The sequence below is a fragment of the Thunnus maccoyii genome, chromosome 6 (genome assembly GCF_910596095.1).
Source record: "Thunnus maccoyii chromosome 6, fThuMac1.1, whole genome shotgun sequence".
Taxonomy (NCBI): domain Eukaryota; kingdom Metazoa; phylum Chordata; class Actinopteri; order Scombriformes; family Scombridae; genus Thunnus; species Thunnus maccoyii.
Window position 1 is genome coordinate 25,339,634 of NC_056538.1, and position 15,968 is coordinate 25,355,601.

General features: G+C 36.5%; 3 protein-coding genes across 3 annotated transcripts; 2 read left to right on the forward strand and 1 right to left on the reverse strand.

The window, feature by feature from the left end:
* The first annotated feature begins 1,618 nt into the window (after window positions 1–1,618).
* LOC121899003 (olfactory receptor 2AT4-like) lies at window positions 1,619–2,593 on the forward strand. The gene has a single exon (XM_042414549.1). The coding sequence runs from the start codon at window positions 1,619–1,621 to the stop codon at window positions 2,591–2,593; it is 975 nt and encodes a 324-aa protein (XP_042270483.1).
* A 5,411-nt stretch (window positions 2,594–8,004) lies between these two features.
* LOC121899004 (olfactory receptor 4D1-like) lies at window positions 8,005–8,897 on the reverse strand. Its single transcript, XM_042414550.1, has 3 exons — window positions 8,519–8,897; window positions 8,106–8,212; window positions 8,005–8,019 (listed from the first exon to the last, which is right to left on the reverse strand). Exons 1-3 carry the CDS (start codon window positions 8,895–8,897, stop codon window positions 8,005–8,007), a joined length of 501 nt encoding a protein of 166 aa, XP_042270484.1.
* A 4,952-nt stretch (window positions 8,898–13,849) lies between these two features.
* On the forward strand, window positions 13,850–14,688 carry LOC121899005 (putative olfactory receptor 13C6). Its single transcript, XM_042414551.1, is given in 2 exon segments — window positions 13,850–14,489; window positions 14,492–14,688. Coding segments are annotated over 2 exon segments (837 nt in total).
* The last annotated feature ends 1,280 nt before the right edge of the window (window positions 14,689–15,968 follow it).

Genomic DNA, 15,968 nt, shown 5'->3' on the forward strand with positions numbered 1-15,968 from the left:
ACAGAGCTGAGTGTTTTTTAGTAGATTTTTAAATTTGGTTTTGTATTGATGGAACTGCAGCTCTTCATATCATCAGGTAGGACATTCCACTGAGTTGTGGCTTTCACAGAGAAAGCTGACTGCCCAAATGCAGTGCGACGAAATGGTATGGTACAATCTTGTATAGAGGATATTCTGGAGGATCTAATAGAACTCACTGAGTGAGTGTACACAAAGTCACATAGTGGAGTAGGGGCCAAACCATTTAAAATTTTATAAACTAGGCAGAAATTTGAGAATAATCTAAAATTTTCAAAGCTCAGTTAATTATATTTCTCTAGTATCCTACAGTGATGGAAATGCACTGGCTTTTTGTCCAAAGTTTTGAGAGTTTGTTTGTATAAGGACTCAAGAGGTTTTATGGCTGTTTCTCCAGCCTGCCCCCAACATGTGAGGCAATAAGACATATGGGAAAGAATCATAGCATGCATAAATATCTTGGCTGCGTCAAAAGAGAGACAGTTTCTAATATGTCTAAAATTTGCTAAGTTCTACTTTATGGTTTTAACCATTTTTTTAAACGTTTCTTAAAGTTAAAATTTGGATCCAATGTCACACCAAGATATTTTAAATGTGACTATGTCTATCTTTTCACCTTTGATGAGAATATCAGCATTAGGAGGTTGTACCATGGTTTTAGAGAAAAACATACCTTTTGTGACATACCTTAACCTTGTAATCTTGAGGGTTATGCTGTAAAGACATCCACTCTGCGTAAACACACGCTATGTGCTGAGAGACCACCATTAAACACTAGGGATATTAACTCTCCTTTTGCAGAGTCAATTTAGATACACATTGGGATTTTCTTAAATGACAGTTGTTTACTCCTACGGGCTTTATAATTCATTAGCATAATTGAATTAATGGTTCTTTCCTATTAGCCATCACGAGGTGAGTGTTCCTTGCTATGAGTATAGTATGAGTATATGAGTATATACATTTTTCCATTCACAGATTTCATGTTAATTACTATGTGGTTTACACTCCATAACATAATAATAAGAATAGAATAAGAAACTTATGAGAAACAACGATACTTTTACTAATGTTTCAATTACACAATGATACACAATCAATGACTCCAGTTGGTTTACTGTCATTTTTATTCATCTTCAGAGTAATTGATGGATGTGTTTCTGCTTGATGAAAAACTACCATTAGTGTGGCCTAGAGAGACTGATTGAAGAAATGTGAGTAATCCACTGAGAATAAAAAAAGAATGGCTACCATTACTTCATCACAAGGCGTATGGTAAAACGTCACTTTAAGAGGTGAATCCACATGTGAATCAGCAGAGTATACTGTCATATTGTTTGAGAGAGGTAAGTGTAAACAGTCGAGTCCCACATACTGGCAGGCAGCTAAATCCTTCTAATGAGTTACTCACGTTTAAATTTTATTTTAATGCATAACATTGATTACTAGAAAATGGTTGATAGTGCAAAGACAATTGGCTATCAGTATAAGAAATGGCATACAAGCATTGCTATAGTTTATTTACTTGAGACAATGTTAAAATGATTTATCTAATGTGTTCAGTGCCTCCATTTTTCTTTTAGGAAATTTCTGCTCCATCATGGCAGAAGAAAATCAGAGCACTGTGACTGAATTTATCCTTACCGGCTTCCCTGGACTTCATTCGAAGTACCAAGGCATTGTCTCAGCTGTATTGTTCTTAGTTTATTCCTTAACTATGATAGGCAATGCAACAATATTTTTTTTATTTGCAACTGACCGCAGCCTTCATAAACCAATGTATTATATAATTCTAAATCTGAGTGCATGTGACATTCTCTTTAGCACAACCACTTTACCTAAGATCATCAGTAAGTACTGGTTTCAATCAGGGACCATTTCATTCACTGCTTGCTTTGTCCAAATGTACTTTGTTCACTATCTTGGCACAGTGAATTCCTATATTCTCTTCCTTATGGCATTAGATAGGTATCTGGCTATCTGCCATCCTCTCAGATATCCACTTGTTCTTAAAAACTCCACTATCTGCATTATCAGTATTACTGCATGGGTTATTGCCAGTGCAGCCCCTTTAATGTTAGTTATTAGGGCCTACCCTCTTCCTTACTGTGCCTCAAACATAATCAATCACTGCTACTGTGATCATATTGGTATAACAGTGCTAGCATGCACTGACAGGGCCCCTTATGGCTTTCCTGCTTTTGTGTTTGCAATGGTTGCACTGTTGGGGCCTCTGGCATTCATATTTTTTTCATATTGCTCTATAATCATAGCAGTACTTAAGATAGCAAATTGGCAAGGTCGTCTAAAATCTCTGTCCACGTGTAGTACTCAGTTGATAATAATCTCACTCTATTATTCACCAAGATGTTTTGTATATTTAGCCAGCAATGTTGGTATTAAATTTAGTGCTGATATGCGAATAGTAACTATCATGCTGTATAGCCTTTGCCCCCCCATGATAAATCCACTTATATACTGCTTAAGAGCTAAAGACATGAGAGAAAGCTTGAGGAAGCACTTCAACAAAAGGACCGTTCCACAAAAAGAACAGGTCTCAGCTATTTGTAACTGATAAACCAATGCATTATTCAATGTTTTACCTTTCTTGTTATTAGTCACCTCTGTTAGTGAAGACTCTTTGTGATAAAATGTTGCCAAATCTGTCACAATGTTAACCCTGTCATTTAAAACATGTTTTAATTTAAACCAAGCCCATTCTCAAGAAGGCACCTTCTATCTGATATATAGATATTTATTCAATGGAACAGCTCTTTTCTATATTTATGTGAAACAAATAGTCTTATATATACAGTATATGTCTTATATATTTATTGATTTTTTTTCCAGAGTACAAAGGAAAGAAGCCTAATATGGGTTTGCAAACATTTTCTGGACCATGACTCCATTGTTAGTATAGCTCTAACTGACCCCAGCAATTACTGTAGGGAACTGTCAAGTTCGTACGTGAATTGGAGAGTCAAGTGTTTAACTTTCAGAGCACCAAGGGAGCTAAAGATGGATTATACTGTACAAAAGTATAATTAAAACCTATTTGTTGTATTTTTAATAAGAATTAATTAAACATAAAAACACATAAATTATTATGTACTGCATCAAGATTCCAAGATTTATTCGTCATATACTCATATTTCTATATATGTGCAGTGAAATCCAGGGAAATATTAACTTTAATTGCATTCCACCATGACAATGTCCAGCTACAATCAGACCATAGATGTATACATGTAGATACCATACTGGGCACTGTTACTCATTGTATCGATGTGTCATTGTGGATGCCATATTAGAATGGGGTAGTCCCTCTGAATGCATACATGTATATTAACTCACTGAATTGTCAACAATCAATCAATTTTCCAGCAGTTTGGGTTGACACAAAATATTAGACATTTATGTGTATTACAGAATACTCTGTAAATCAAAAATGATGGTTTTCATACCGAAATGCTTATGTTTGATGCAAAGTAAATAATAGATCAAATAAAGTTGAGCCTATGTTTTGTCATTATTTTACAGGTATATTCTGTTTTCATATTTTGTTGTAATACGGCTACTATGATGATTTAAAAAACACAGTGTTTTGTCAGTTGATAGTATGACGGGGGGGGGGGGGGGGGTTGAGCTGACCATCTCCCCATCCCGATGAGTGACCCCCAGACATATGCCATCACCTCTTGAGTCCAGGGTGCATAGAGAGGCTCCAGCATGCATAGATTACATTACCAGCAAGGATCCTTTAAGTTTTCTTCTTGTTTTCAAAAAATAACTCTTCTGATAGCTTCTCTAGTGCTGTATATCCTTTGGAATATTGGTAACAGCAGGTAGCAGTGAAGGCCTTAATGCACTGGAAGCGTCTGACGTGTGCGTTTTGAAGTACACCTATTGTTTTTAATGGCCGAACATGCACTAAAAGCGTTATGAGGCGCGCCAAATTGTCTTGAAGCCCCAACTCCAACCTTGTTTCGATTTTGGAGCATCAAATGGGGACCCAGCAACCAAAGCTGTTTTCTCTACAGCCAAAAAAGAGAGACATAGCACAATCCAGCTGAGCACCAGCTGAGCACCAGCAAGCCAGCGATCGAGAGAGGGAGGGAGAGACAGCACAGTGGTGGTCAAGTAAGGAGAGCGAGCAGTAGTGAGAACAAAACCTCTGAATTAGAGAAATAAAACATTATATTCTAATTATTTCATGACAGTCATGACGTTTTAAAGCACAAACAAATAACCTTCAAACAGTCAACAGATGATTTACTGTGGACACAGACGCTCTTAGTTTCAGTTTAATTTTCCTCCTCTGCATTTTCCTTTTCATTCATTCATTACATCCAACTAATGTAGTGGTTAATATGAGGACAAAATGACAAACCTGTGTTGGTTCTATGGTGTTGGCATTTCAAATCTGATGCTTGTAGTGCGCCATAGGAGCATCAATTGACGCACATCATTATCGCTTTTAATGCGTTTGGGCCTTTAGCAGTTAACAGCTAGCTAGTTTTGATTTGAAATATATCCAAAGATGATGTTTTCTCTTCTGTTCTTGCTGATCAATGCCATTACTTTCTGAAGATTTTTGAGGGTTATTTTACAAAATGTTCCACTTTTCAGGGCCCAAGTTTGAGATGTAATCAGGAGCTTGCTCCCAACGTAGCCACTCCTCTGGAAGCATTGGGGGGATTTAATCCTGGCATGTGAAACTAGAATTTAACCTTTTGTTTTGTTGTATATGATCACATCTCCCATGTGGACAGGCCATGAACTTCACATCACATCGCTGAGAGTGAAAATATCACTCTACATGATGAATTAATTTTTTTAAAAAATGGATTAAGATATTCCTGCAAATTCAGTGGTCAAGTTCAAGTTTTGTAATTGTTTTATTAAAGTTCATAATTAGTTTATAAATATTACTGTTGCAGCTGCAGGAAACAGGGTAATATACGTTAATAGTGTTTATAGGCCCACTGTGATTGTGAAAACATCCCTCTCTGATTTTTTCACAAATTGCTCCCTGTATCTGTTTGTCTATCTATCTATCTATCTATCTATCTATCTATCTATCTATCTGTGCTATAGCAAGCATGGCCAATGACAATGTTAAGTGAGAAAAACAAGCTGTTTTCTGGTTTGAGTTTATTTTCTATTCCAACTGCCGATTTGAAGATGAAAACAGGAAAAGCATGTGGATATCCATATTTTTTTAGTTCCAACGAAAAACAGACTGTATTGTTTGTTTATCGTGTTATGAAACAAGTTGAACACAGCTTTGGACGGAGGGTACATGGACCCCAAATGAAGGCGTACAGTGCCTCTCCTTCCTGTTAAAAAGACGGACAGTGCATCCGTCCAATCAGCCATGAGCCTTATCAATATGAGAGTGTCCAATCAGCGACAAACCTTGTCGATAGCAGGTACCTACCTTTTCCAGTAGAAGTTAATGTCATTGTGTTTTCTGCTTTTGCTGTTTTGATTTCCAATTTGTTGTTGTGATTTCTGATTGTTGTTGTGTTTTCTCTTTTGTTAATTTGATTTGCAATTTGTTGTTGTGTTATGTTATTTGCTGTTGTGTTTTGTGATTTGTTGTTGTGTTTTGTTATTTGCTGTTGTGTTTTGTCATTGTTATTTGCACTTCAGGGCCACCATAAAAAACAGGCTTTACTTGTTACTCATTCATCACTATCACTATATAAATCATTGTAGTAATATAGTGATAAAGATTTCATCCCACTACCCCAAGTTGTAATTGGGTAAAAAGAGGAAAACATCTTTTTGGACAGTACAGGTTTATGTGCAAAACTTTTATCTTGCTTAACATATATTACTTTTGACTGAAGAGCAGTTTTTCAGAGAGGAGGCTCTTGGCGGAGCTTGGAGCGAGTAACCACAGAGGATTTTTACCAAATGGCCATACTCCATTGATTGGAATCTGTTTATCAATTGGTCAGCTGATACTACAGAACTACAGAAATGTGGAGAAAGAAATGACAGCACCAATAGTCAGTGTAGTTATTCCTATTCATCCAGAAAATAAAAATATTACAAGAGTGTAGAATTTGAATCATGAAAACACTCTTGTAACTTTGTTCATTTTTCTTCATCACCCATTCTTCCTTTCTTATTCAAAGTCCAAGGTCATCTTGGCTCATTTAGGAAAAATACAGGCTACAGCTTAATGGTCCTATACAGCCTATAATACCAGCTTAAAAAGGACGACAGTACTTGTGGTGGTCTTTCATAAACTAGATTTTATATATATATATATATATGTATATGTATATATATATATATATATATATATATATATATAGAGAGAGAGAGAGAGAGAGAGAGAGAGAGAGAGATCTTTTTTTTTTAATGCCCTTCTATATGAGTTGTGATAATAATGTGCTAAGTGCATTTCCCCTTTCACCAGCAGCTGGCAGCACTGACATTTGTGAATAGCAAAGTCCTCAGATGGAGTATGACCTGATATGCAAAATTATTTACCATTGCATATATTTTAAGTTTAATATTAATTAGTTAGTGTTGTAGATACTTAACACTGATCAATTATTTTTTCTTGCAACTGTTTACATTTCCTGTCAGAGTCACACACATATACAGGTGTCCAGTTGTAAGGTGCCATTTAGAAGTGAAATGGACAGGTGTTGATTGTGTGGTAGTAAAAAAACAGACTGTTGTGAGGCAAAGCGTGTATCTAGCTAAGTTCTTGTCAGATAGCTTGAAGCTGGCCTGTGCAATAAACACTGCCTTTCAAAAACCACCAGTTTTCCCAGATCCTATCCCAGAAATAAAGTTCTTATAAAGTAATGCTAACACATGGTTTTAAGACCTCAAATAAATATGCAAACAAATCCTGCAAATATGCTACAAAGTAAAACCCTAATACAAGAGTAATCAAGGATAAATTATTTACTGTATATACGTTAAAGAAGCAAATGCAGGAGGCACTTTAGCATGTTTTCCATAAAGACTGAAGTAGAAGATTGAAAAACAACCAAATAAGCAAAAGGTTTCAGTGAAAAAAGGATCACACTGAATATGGCTTTATATACTATAGATGATATAGATCAATCAAGAGATGCCTTGATCAGTGCTGACACAGACTTCACAAATCTCAGTAAGTATTGGCCATATTTCAAGGATTAGAGCTGGTGAAAATCTTCTGGAGCTCAGGCAACTTCTTCTAGTTAGACACAGCAAATGGGGAGTTCCACTTTACTTCTCTGGCTCAGAAAAATATTTTGCCAAATGTGGGAATTTAGATGATAAGCACAAGCACACAGCCTCAACCACCCTAAATCTGATGAATTTGAATTTGAAATTTTGAATAAAAATTAACCTCAACATCCTTAACTCATCAGTTCTTTTTACCATGATTACTTTTTTAAAAGTTTGAGGAAAGTTTGTGAACACCTACAGCGGCATACATTTTACTGACATAAACATAGTTACAGACACTAAATAATGCTGTTATATACAGTTTGTATTTGGTATACTGAAAAGCACTGGGAAAAAACAAATAAAGTTTATTATATACAGCAATTTTTCCTCATAATATATTCCATCAAGTGGCACGGTGAAGTTGTGAGAGAATTGCATGTTTTTCGCTGGCTCTGTGTGGGTTTCCTGCAGTTTCCTTCCACAGTCAACAGACATGCAGGTAAAGTTAACTGGAAAGTCTAAATTACTGGCATGTGAACATGTGAGTGTGACTTATTGCAGACCTGTCCAGGATGTAGACTGCTTCTCACCCAATGTCTGATGGGATAAGCTTTTGTCCATTACAACCCTGAACAGGATTACTTGTTCAGAAAATACATGGATGAACGATTCCATCATTTTATCATAATAGTTAGAACATAAAAGGATGCATCTTCCATAATAAAGTATTAACAAATTGACAGTTCATGAAGATCTACTGAAATGTCTCAACTGTTTTTGAAAATCCTAAAGATTTTACATCTAATTTCTTTTGTCCTAAGACAGTACACAAAAGGATTTACAAGAGATGGACCAAGGATGGCCCCGATCATTAAGCCATGGCGAGCCTCAAGAGTAAATACCACACCCATCCTTGTCAAGACAATGCGGATAAATAATGGACCATAATAACATGTTACCACAATAAAGTGACTCAAACAAGTGCTGCCCATTTTCCTTTTGTTACTATCTGAGGATAATTTGACAAAAAATATGATCAAAACGTATGACAGGCAAATAAATGTGAAAGTGAAAAATAAAAGAAAAAATACTATGACAGTAACCAGATTGAAGTAGGGTCTGGGATCAACACATGTAGTTCGTATTATGGCAGCATAGTCACAGAAAGTATACTTCAGCGTTGAGTGGCAGTGAGGGAGAGGTAGCAGAGTTGCTGGCAGAATGGATACAAAACCACAGGCAACAATCCACAGGATATATGTAAGGACAAGAGTGCGCACATTTGTTAAATAAATGTGGTACTTAAATGGACAACTAATAGCAATCAATCGATCAAATGCCATAAGCGATAAAGCAAACATCTCCATTACCCCTCCCAAGTGGAAAGCAAACATTTCAATGAAGCATGGCACATAGGATATGGTTTTAACACCAGCAACTAGAACCCCAATCATTGTTGGACTGGCACTGGAGGTGTACAGTATATCAACAACAGCAAGGTTGCAAATCAGAAGATACATTGGTTTGTGTAATCGCTTGTCATATATGATGAAGAGGATGTTCATCATATTGGCTAATATAGCAAGAACATAGGTAATTAATATAACCACACCAACCACAAAAGGCTTTTCAGTTTTGTCAAAACCAGCTATAATAAATTCTGTTACTTTGATTGAAGCATTCTGTAAAGACATATTCAACAAAATATCAAGATGACCAAAATAGCAAAAAAGAAGTTGATGAAAATACTCTTCTTAAAGCAAAAGATCATTCAATATATATCATAAACAGCCAGTTGTAATCAGATTTGAAAAAGGTAAGTTGACCTGAGCTCAATCAAACAGATTTCACAAGAACTAACAATTGAGTTTTAAGGCTCAGCTGAAAAGTAAGTTTTCATTGGACGGCCCCATTGTCCAATCACACTGGATACTGACACCAGCTAATTTGAGCTACTAGCTAGTTAGCTTATTCTAATTAGCAACATCTGAAATCCTATATCCTAGATAATCAGTCATTTATCTGCAAACTAGGGGGGGATGATATCACCTAAAATCAATATCAGGATTAATTGTCACATTTACCTCAGTCATGATTAATCAAACTATACCTTATTAAGTACACCTGTCCACAAGTGTCCTCACTGTGGAACTCTTATTAATTGTTTGTAATTAAATACTGAAAAATAAACAGAAAACCCTGGATTATGACTTATGTTGTCATATTTATTTACCATAGAAGAACACTTGCAGGTATTTGTTTGCTAAAACAGGAAATTCAGAGTAAAATAATGCCATTTCACATACCTTCCAAACGTCAAATAAACAATATAAATAAATTTAACACTTTTGGGATTTTTCTCATTATCTTATCAGGCAGATCTTTTAGAGTGACATTATTTCAACAAATGCTTTTGTAACAGACATCTGAAACAATGAGCCCCAGCTTCCCGAAAGTGGTCAGGAAGCTGAATGCTTTACAGACTCAGGGCTAAGTTGTAGCTAACCTCAGTTCTTCCATCAACATATTCAGCTGCTGGTAAACAAAACTAGTGAACTTCACTTGGTTGTTGAGGAGTTGTAGCATTTATTTTCTGACAAACTGTAGGTCATACTGAAGATTCTCTGTTACATTTACAGTTCACGGCCAACATCCAGCATACCTGCCTGCCTGTCTTGAGCGCAACCTCTCTCTCTGTCTCTCCTGCACACTTACACAAGAAGCTTAGTTTTGTCCTGTATCATGTTGAATGAAGCCAATGTGTTTCCATATGACAAAACATTTTTTTTCTGTACCAACTTGTTCTCATCTGCACCTCTCCCCAGCTGCATTTCTCTTGACTTGAGTCGTTTTTTCTTCACTGGACACATTAGATTAAATACATTGCTTTAAACTGCAGGTGGACATTCTGTATGAAGGAATGAATTAATTGAAAATTTCCATATGACTAAAATGAGGTCGATTAGAAGGCCATAATGTTGGTTTCAGTTATTTTTCCATTAATTACCCCACCATACTGCAAACAATGTTTTAATACCCATCACTGAAGAAAGCAGCTCAGAGCACATCCCCTAATAAAGAGGTCATCAATGCTCCACAGAATACAAGAAGAAAACAACAAGCAGGGCTAGCATGGGCAGAGTGTAGGAATCAGTGAAAGGCTGGCCATTCTTTGGGCTCAAGCAAGGAAGAACAAAGGCCAAAACAAGTTTAGTTGATAGTAAGCTACAGGCTTACACGGCTAAATGGTAATGTGCCTCATTTTGTTAAAGGAGACAGCTCCATTTATTTATTGTTTATTTAATAGGGACCATGCACAATACATTTATTGTACCAGATATAGTCAAAAGTTTATTTCCATCTGTGGTCTCTGGGCGGAGACCACCAGTGATGTGCAAGTTATCGAATTAAAAGAGGACATTGCCTTTGAGCCACCCAAAGCCCCTCACTAGTGTCATCCATGCCTGACTCAGTCGCTGATTAAAGTGCAGCCATTGCCTCTTTGGATTCAGGAAACAACTTCATACGCCAGGGGAGTAATGGATAGGCTGAGTCACCCAGGGTAACTAGCCGTCACGTCTATTCCCTCAAATGTTTCCATCCATCTTGGTCTGTTGTCCTGGCTGCAATCATATATAGAAGAGGAAAAACAAGAGCACTGTGGACTTTGCCAAGTCCAACATTTATATCCTAAAACTTGGTTATTGTCTACCACACCTTGTAAAATCCATTTCGATTGTAGTAGTCTGTTGGAGCATGCAGTAGAGCCACAGCAACTTCTAATAATCCCTTGTCATGAAAACCTTGAACTATTGTTCTCAAATCAGCTGCAGAGGGTGTTTTGATGTGAGCGTTTGTGTGTTTACACTGGCACAATGTTGAGTGTCGGTCACCCACAATTTGGAAGCATTCAGCCCAATACAGTCACTGTAGTAACGCATAAAAAAGGAAAATAGACTTCAAGCATAAATAAACGCTTTGGATCGCTTTTCCCGTGCATGAATGTGACTCAAAGCGGTCCACATGGCCTGTGTCCACAGCTGGATTGATTAAAATAGTTTTTCAGATAACTGAAAAGCTTGGCTGAAACGTGTCACTCTGATTATATTAAATATTTATCAATACGGAGGTAAATATGGACCAGTGTCAGAAGAACTAGGATGCTTTCTGTGTAAATGGGGTTAAGTTTTGTTTTCCTGTATCAGCAAGGATTGTGTTTATTGGTTATTTAACCAGCGAATTGTCTTTGCATAAACAATGCCTTCCTCTAACTTTTCTTATTTTTTTATCTGTTTGGCATCAGAGGAGCTGGAGTCTCCCAGCACACTTTGACCGAGAGGCAGGGTACATCCTGGACCGATCAGTCTATCACAGGGATAACATTGATATTACTGGTCAACCACATTCATATTAATGGATAATCTAGTGATTCCAGTTGACCTTAATTGAATGTCTTTGGACTAAACAAGGAAACCCATGCAGACTTGCGGAAAGTGTGCAAACTACGCAAAGAAAGTTCTAGGTTCTGAGTATTGACCACTGTGTCATTCAATTTTTATTGTGTGAATTCTCATCCAATATGAACTTTTATGCTGCCAAAACTAACCTCTTGTAAGCACCAGTTTATTGTCAACAAATTTGTTAAACTGATTTGCAAAGTTACATGTGCAAATAAAATACAATTAATGATGTTGTGTCAAAAAGTTTTGTCTTGGAGGCAGAGTGACATGTTTGTGCAACAATACAATTGAGCTCCAAGAGGAAGCTAATTAGTCTCTCATGTCAAAAACAGTCTCAAGTGTGTGATTAAAGTGAGCATGTGTGAGTGTAGGCCTCTCTGTGTGCATCCTTGTACCTTAGTGAATTCTCCTCTCAAAACAATCTTATGTAATGTTGTTTTACCCTGAAGGGCATATTTTTATGTACATATGCCAAACACTTTTTTCACACAAATTTGTTACATAAATCATTTTCACTTTTTTGTGTTTTTGAGAACATCAACTCTAAAACCAGTGATTTTCTACATCAACATCTAGATAAGTTCCATACACTCTGGAGACTAAAATATTACATGCTTATCTGTGTAGCCTGTAAGGCAGCAATACATTCAATTCAATTCAGTTTTATTTATATAGCGCCAAATCACAACAGAAGTTATCTCAGGGCATTTTTCCTATAGGCAGATCGAGACCATACTCTTTAATTTACAGAGGCCTAACATTCCCCTATGAGGAGGTACTTGGCAACAGCAGTAAGGAAAAACTCCCCTTTAATGGGTAGAAACCTCGAGCAGAACCAGGCTCTAGGTGGGCAGCCATCTGCCTTGACCATTTGGGTTGAGAGAGAAAGAGGGAGGAGGAGGAGAGAGAGACACAGAGAAGCATACATACCATACTTGAGGCCTAAAGCCTCTCTGGCCAAAATACATTTGTTCAGAGGAGGAAGCACTACCTGAGACTGCATGTTTGTTCCACAACAAGAATAGAGCTCTTATTGTTTATATGTTATGAAAGATAGAAATTTAAAAAAAAAAAAAAAAGCTGTAACTAGCAAATGTGACATTTTAATTGATAACTGCTTCTTGTCATTACCTAATTGACATGACTTGTTATAAAACTAAATTAAGTGTGAGACATACATACACAACTTCTTTCATGGTAAATTTACCATCTGTGTATCTGAAGCTTCAGTTAAGTATCACTTACAGCACTAATCATTTTTGCTACCACTGTTATCATTATTATTATTATTACAATTATATCACTAAGACTATAAATATACTAATAAATATGGTAATAACAACAAGGCATTTTCTAACAATTTAAGAAATTTAAAAAGAAAAGAGAAGCTAACAGGCTCCATATTTCAAGTTTATTATTTGCTTGTAATCTTGAGGATTATGCTGTAAAGACATCCACTCTGCGTAAACACACGCTATGTGCTGAGAGACCACCATTAAACACTAGGGATATTAACTCTCCTTATGCAGAGTCAATTTAGATACACATTGGGGTTTTCTTAAATGACAGTTGTTTACTCCTACAGGCTTTATAATTCATTAGCATAATTGAATTAATGCTTCTTTCCTATTAACCATCACGAGGTGAGTGCTCCTTGCTATGAAAAGTATATACATTTTTCCAGTCACTATGTGGTTTACACTCCAGACCACTGGATATGCATCTACTTTGAAATAAGAAACTTATAAGAAACAATAGTACTTTTACTATTAATGTTTCAATTACACAATGATACACAATCAATGACTCCAGTTGGTTTACTGTCATTTTTATTCATCTTCAGAGTAAATGATGGATGTGTTTCTGCTTGATGGAAACCTACCATTAGTGTGGCCTAGAGAGACTGATTGAAGAAATGGGAGTAATCCACAGAGAATAAAAAAAGAATGGCTACCATTACTTCATCACAAGGCATATGGTAAAACGTCACTTTAAGAGGTAAATCCACATGTGAATCAGCAGAGTCAAAGACAATTGACAAAGACAATCACCAAAGACAATTGGTTATCAGTATAAGAAATGGCATACAAGCATTACTATAGTTTATATGCATGAGACAATGTTAAAGTGTTTTATCTAATGTGTTCAGTGCCTCCATTTTTCTTTTAGGAAATTTCTGCTCCATTATGGCAGAAGAAAATCAGAGCACTGTGATTGAATTTATCCTTACCGGATTCCCTGGACTTCATTCGAAGTACCAAGGCATTGCCTCAGCTGTACTGTTCTTAGTTTATTCCTTAAATATGATAGGCAATGCAACAATATTTTTTTTATTTGCAACTGACCGCAGCCTTCATAAACCAATGTATCATATCATTCTAAATCTGAGTGCATGTGACATTCTCTTTAGCACAACCACTTTACCTAAGATCATCAGTAAGTACTGGTTTCAATCAGGGACCATTTCATTCACTGCTTGCTTTGTCCAAATGTACTTTGTTCACTATCTTGGCTCAGTGAATTCCTATATTCTCTTCCTTATGGCTTTAGATAGGTATCTGGCTATTTTCCATCCTCTCAGATATCCACTTGTTCTTAAAAACTCCACTATCTGCATTATCAGTATTACTGCATGGGTTATTGCCAATGCAGCCCCTTTAATGTTAGTTATTAGGGCCTACCCTCTTCCTTACTGTGCCTCAAACATAATCAATCACTGCTACTGTGATCATATTGGTATAACAGTGCTAGCACGCACTGACAGGGCCCCTTATGGCTTTCCTGCTTTTGTGTTTGCAATGGTTGTACTACTGGGGCCTCTGGCATTCATATTTTTTCATATTGTTCTATAATCATAGCAGTACTTAAGATAGCAATGGCTATCACGCTGTATAGCCATTGCCCCTGCATGATAAATCCACTTATATGCTGCTTAAGAGCTTAAGACATGAGAGAAAGCTTGAGGAAGTACTTCAATAAAAGGACCATTCCACAAAAAGAACAGGTCTCAGCTATTTGTAACTGATAAACCAATGCATTATTCAATGTTTTACCTTTCTTGTTATTAGTCACCTCTGTTACCTGTGTATGAAATTACTCCTTGTGCCTTGGTTTTGGCATTTCTGTCTCTGAAACATCTAAACGCAGCATAAAAGTCTGGTATTCTCTACAGTAGAGAGTGACCAGAACCCTGGGCTAATACAGCAGCGGCTGAGACGCGCCTCTCAGCCCGGATATGGTATCTACACCTATAAGCATAGCGATGGTTGAAGAGCAAAACCTCCTATCTGAAAAATGCACTTTTTTGAGAAAACTAAAAAAAACTTGTTTTCTTGCAGAATGCTATTTGTTAAGGATACCCAATACATAATACACTGTTTTTGGACTATATTATTATATTATGTGTTAACAATACCGACTAGATATTAAAGCTTTTGCACTTGGTGCAAGTTGGAAAAGGTTCTACAAAATGATGCTCTAAATTAAGTTAATAATTTAAATTAAATTAAAAATAAAATTAAGTTTGTTTTCAAGTAAAAAGATGTAGTAAATGTAATAGTTACTACATTGTAGTATACTAGAGTCAGAATTCCTTAAGTGGGAAATTCCTTGAAATCAGTGTATTTGCTTCCTTGTCCACTGGAAATGAATGTTCAGTGATTGTGTAACCTACTCGTGCTGTAGCCTCTCTACACACCCAGGGACTCTGCGTTGTGTTTTTGTTTTGTTGTGTGACTTTTCTGTCACAACGAAGGGCAGGATTATCTTGCAGACAGACTGAATATGAGCAGCCTTCCTTGTTCTCATCATTCAGAGTGAAATCCGCCAATCAGAAAATTCCGCAGATAGGAGGTTTGCGCTTTGGCCATCGATAGCTGGATTGTCTGTGCATTTTTCTCCCCTGTTCTCAAGTTTGACAAAGAAAACTAAATAAAAGGAACAATCTGATTGATTTGGGTGTGCAAAACCATTTTTGTGCTATGAAATTGGAAACTTTGGTTGCATGGACCCAAGTCCCCCTTTTTCTTTTTGGTTGAGTGATAATATAACTGTAACACCACAACCAACCACGGTATATGTAATCCAAGATTATAAAATAGTCCACTATGAGGAGGATTTTTTTTTTTTTTTAGATAATAAATTCAATGCAGGCCACAGGTTCGTAAGACGGCTGTATGGGAAAGGCTGGTGGAAAAGTATCCAAAGTGCAAATTTAAAAAATGATGGAAAGAGAGACAGAGTTTATGAAATTTCAGATTGTATGTGTGAAAACTCAGTCTGTGGGTGTCTGTGTGTCTGGCTTAG

Coding starts and splice junctions, on each gene's coding strand:
- LOC121899003 (XM_042414549.1), top strand. CDS start 1,619: ATGGCAGAAGAAAATCAGAGCACTGTGACTGAATTTATCCTTACCGGC.
- LOC121899004 (XM_042414550.1), bottom strand. CDS start 8,897: ATGTCTTTACAGAATGCTTCAATCAAAGTAACAGAATTTATTATAGCT. Junction 8,213..8,518: donor TGATCGATTGATTGCTATTA/GTTGTCCATTTA, acceptor AATTATCCTCAG/ATAGTAACAAAAGGAAAATG.